Genomic DNA, 3,763 nt, shown 5'->3' on the forward strand with positions numbered 1-3,763 from the left:
ACCAAATTATAGCTTCCATAAATAAATTAATGAAGAAGTTAGTTGTACAATATATATATATATTTTTGCTATATAGAAGTTTCATATGAGGAGACAAATAATTCATTTGAAGTTTGGTAAGTTTGTTAATAATTCTGTGGCCTTCGTTTATTATTAGCGAGACCAAAGACTCCCAACTATTATGAAATAAGCAGCGAAGATTCTCTTTTCAATCACATAACCCCTCCCCCTCGTGTCGTGCTCAATTATTTTATTTTGAATCTGTCTAATAGATGCCCATTAAAATGTACTTTAGTTGTTAGATTTTTAAATAAAAATATAAAACTAATTAAAAAAAGATATAAATATAATAGAGAATCATAATCATATATATATGTGATTAGATTAAGTGAAATTTAGATGCGTTAATTAGCGTGCAATTGCATTAACCTATTATCCATCCAATCACTCTTCCAACGTTGACCTGTAATGTTTGACTTATTCAATTTTGCCCTTAGCCTAGTTTGTGGACGAGAAATTCAGACATGCAGCGGCTCTTTAATGGGAAGTCCGCATTCTCCTCCTCAGTCCTACTCCTACCTTTGAGGATGTTTGTTGGACGTACAGACCTTTAACTTTTTGTTCCCAAAACAGAATGGGGTAAGGAACTGTTCTCATCAACCGAATTGAATGATGCCACTTAATATGATCGGTGGATTACTTACTCAGTGAAGCTCAGTATCACTTTTTCAGTGACAATTTAGTGTCACATCTATATTTATGCAAAGTGTCTTGTTTGTTTAATTTGTCATGTGCTATTTATTTAAATTTCTTCTACCATCACGTGATAAGTGAAATTGACACTGAATTTGACGGCACCGAATAGTGGCATAGAGGATCCCAACTGGAAACACCGAATAGTGGCATAGAGGATCCCAACTGGAAACTCTGGTACCGCTACTTGTATTGCCAGAGAAGTTACTGGTATTGCATGAGTTGACTTGTATTGAGAAGTCGGACACAAGTTAATACCCAATAAAAAATGCAAAAGCTTCAAGATGCAACTACCATCTTGGCTCTTGCAAACCATCGAAACCAGTAAGATCTTGGCTTCTTTTAGTTGAACCTGCGAATAAATTATGCGTCTACATCTCATCAAGAACGTGTGAACGCAACTCAACTAGTAAGATTCTTCCTTTGATTGATTGAACCCGTCAAATTTCAAGGAAACAACTGCCCAATTGCTTGGAGAGTTTTGTTTTGGCGGCCTTCACTAACTCCTAACAAGAAACTGAGAGAATCCTTGGACTTGATCATGTTCTTATTTGGTGATGCCGTATGAGGACGTCACTGTCTAGAAGACACTGCTGACTGACTTGGCACTCGCTTCTTCTTTTTCCTCCATGCATTCTCCCTCATTGTTATCTCTGAACTTTTCTTCCCCGTAACAGTCGACGAAGAAGTACAAGAAGATAAAGTAGAAGAAATTGACTAAACTCAGAAGGCAAAGTACCCAATAATAGTAATCGTAGTGACCTTCGTTAAGGTTATTCGAAACCCAACTAGGTTTTCCATCAGTTTTAGAAGCATGATCCACTATCAGCACAATCAGACTTGCTACCAAGTTCCCAACAGCCAGTCCCAATGCAAAAAGGGCCACTCCAATGCTAGCCATACTCTTTGGGAAATGAGCATAATAGAACTCTATCTGCCCAATAGCATTGAACGCCTCGGCTAATCCAGTCATGCAATACTGTGGTGCTAACCAAAAAACAGACATGTTCACTACTGATAGTGGATTTTCTGCTAATCCTAAGCTGATTGCTCTGTTTCTTCTGGTTCTTTCTACTGCCGCTGCCATTCCTGTGGCCAGACAAGAAAGAAATAGGCCAGTTCCGATCCTCAGCTCGAAGCTAAGGCCACGTTTGTGCTTCGTGTACTTGGCTAGCCAAGGAACGAGTATTCGATCATAGATAGCCACCCATATTCCCATTGTTAGGACTGCAAAGACATAGAGCCAGGCTGGTGGAATTTTGAAGTTTCCAATTATGCGCCTATCCATGGTGCCTGCTTGGAGCAAAGGGAAAGAATTCTGGCTAATAGTTACGGCAATCATGATGCTAGTAGACCAGATTGGTAGTACTTTGATAAGTGCTTTCAAGTTTTCTACTTGTTCAACCGTACAGGCTTTCCAGGGATCCCAAATTGATCCGTCAGCCTCCAACCCTCCATCGAGGTTTCTCGCAATGCAAGCTTTATTGAAGAACCTAAGGATAAGACAGAAATACATGTTAGGATAAGTGCTTTCAAGTACTTTGATAAGCCAGACATACATGTTAGGTTGCTGTCGACAGCACCATGACAACTATGTACTAATATATCTTTCATGGAATGCAATGTCGTAAACTTTAATAACCAACGCGTAAGTTTTCATGTCTAATTTTGTACCTTAGTTTTTCAGTGGGAGAAACGAGATTAGACCCCTTCTCATGATGATACCCTCCATCTGAAATTTTTGGTGGCAAAGCTAGGTGTTTGTTTTTCCAGGCCACGACTAATACTTGAGCAAAACCAGTCATCAAGCTCTTGTTTGCTTTGACCACGACATATAGTTTAGAACCCAAGAAAAACGTAACAATTGAAACCAACATGAGGGCCACGGGAACTCCAAATCCCAAAACCCACCCAAGTTTATTTTGAATATACACTATGACTATGATTGCAATGATGACCGATATTGCCACAGAAGCATAATACCAGTTGAAAAAGCTCTGTAAGATTCTCTGATTTTTTGGGTTCTCAGGGTTATCAAATTGATCAGCCCCAAAGGCTAAAGAGCATGGCCTAATGCCTCCAGCTCCAATGGACATCAGTGCAAAAGCTGAAAAGAGGAGAGCAAGCTGGCCTGCGTTTGGTTTGGCACAATTGTCTGGATAGTGCGCGCAATGAGGAGGCCTTGCTTCTGGAAGTAAGGCTGTTAACCACAAAGCAGCTTGTCCCTACAAACAATTCCCGCAACATTTAGTGGAAATGTGAAAATAGATTGAAGGCTGAAATGGCCAAAAAATTACTTCTATGAACTAAGATTATGAACTTGAATCTAGGGGAAATGTTGAAGCAGTCGAATACTTGAAAGAAGTTCTTACAAGGAGGCTAACAACTGATCCGAGCGCAATCACGCGAAATCTACCCAAGTAAGAATCAGAAAGAAAAGCTCCAAAGGTAGGCATGAAATTTGAAATGGCTGCCCACCAAAACAAAATGCTTGCACCTGTGGCATTATCGAAGTGATACTCGCCTGTCAGGTATAAGATCATGTTTATGTGAAGGCCAACACTTGCAACTCTCTCAAATGCCTCATTTGCTGCACATTTGGAAACATGACCGACTTATTAGAAATCCTTGCTCGAGGTTCGTCTAGTAAATAGTCCAGGAACTTGTTGAGGCAAGTGTGCAAGGAAACAAACGTTTTAGAAACGTTACCTATGATAAACGGCATGGTAATAAGGCCTCCTTTCCGCTTTGAGACCTGTTGGACGGTCGTCATGGAATCTGAACAAAGCTCCATTTTCCCCTCAACTTCAACTAGACTTAACTAGCGCAGAAATTTAAATTTTTCGTTATCTGTTAGCATTTGTAGATAACAGGGTTAAACTTTCTTGAGACTGAGTTGGAATAAATAGGAGCATGGAGTCATACTTTCAGTATCTTGATATCCTAAAGCATACCTTTACCGAAACTTGATAATGAGGCCATTGCATATGATGACAAAGACTGGGGGATT

The 3,763-nt window shown here is 39.7% G+C and overlaps 1 protein-coding gene across 1 annotated transcript; it reads right to left on the reverse strand.

Annotated features, from left to right (window-relative positions):
- Positions 1-1,333: 1,333 nt before the first annotated feature.
- Positions 1,334-3,547, reverse strand: LOC113773499 (protein NRT1/ PTR FAMILY 1.1-like). The gene is made up of 4 exons (XM_027318143.1): positions 3,463-3,547; positions 3,126-3,343; positions 2,428-2,978; positions 1,334-2,246 (listed from the first exon to the last, which is right to left on the reverse strand). Exons 1-4 carry the CDS (start codon positions 3,545-3,547, stop codon positions 1,334-1,336), a joined length of 1,767 nt encoding a protein of 588 aa, XP_027173944.1.
- Between the last annotated feature and the right edge of the window lie 216 nt (positions 3,548-3,763).

This window comes from Coffea eugenioides, chromosome 6 (assembly GCF_003713205.1).
Source record: "Coffea eugenioides isolate CCC68of chromosome 6, Ceug_1.0, whole genome shotgun sequence".
Taxonomy (NCBI): Eukaryota; Viridiplantae; Streptophyta; class Magnoliopsida; order Gentianales; family Rubiaceae; genus Coffea; species Coffea eugenioides.

Bases quoted from the DNA above. Each gene is read 5' to 3' on its own strand.
- LOC113773499 (XM_027318143.1), bottom strand. From the start codon at position 3,547: ATGGAGCTTTGTTCAGATTCCATGACGACCGTCCAACAGGTCTCAAAG. The intron at 3,344-3,462 runs GTAACGTTTCTA...CCAAATGTGCAG, and splicing joins TACCATGCCGTTTATCATAG to CAAATGAGGCATTTGAGAGA. The intron at 2,979-3,125 runs GTAAGAACTTCT...AATTGTTTGTAG, and splicing joins GATCAGTTGTTAGCCTCCTT to GGACAAGCTGCTTTGTGGTT.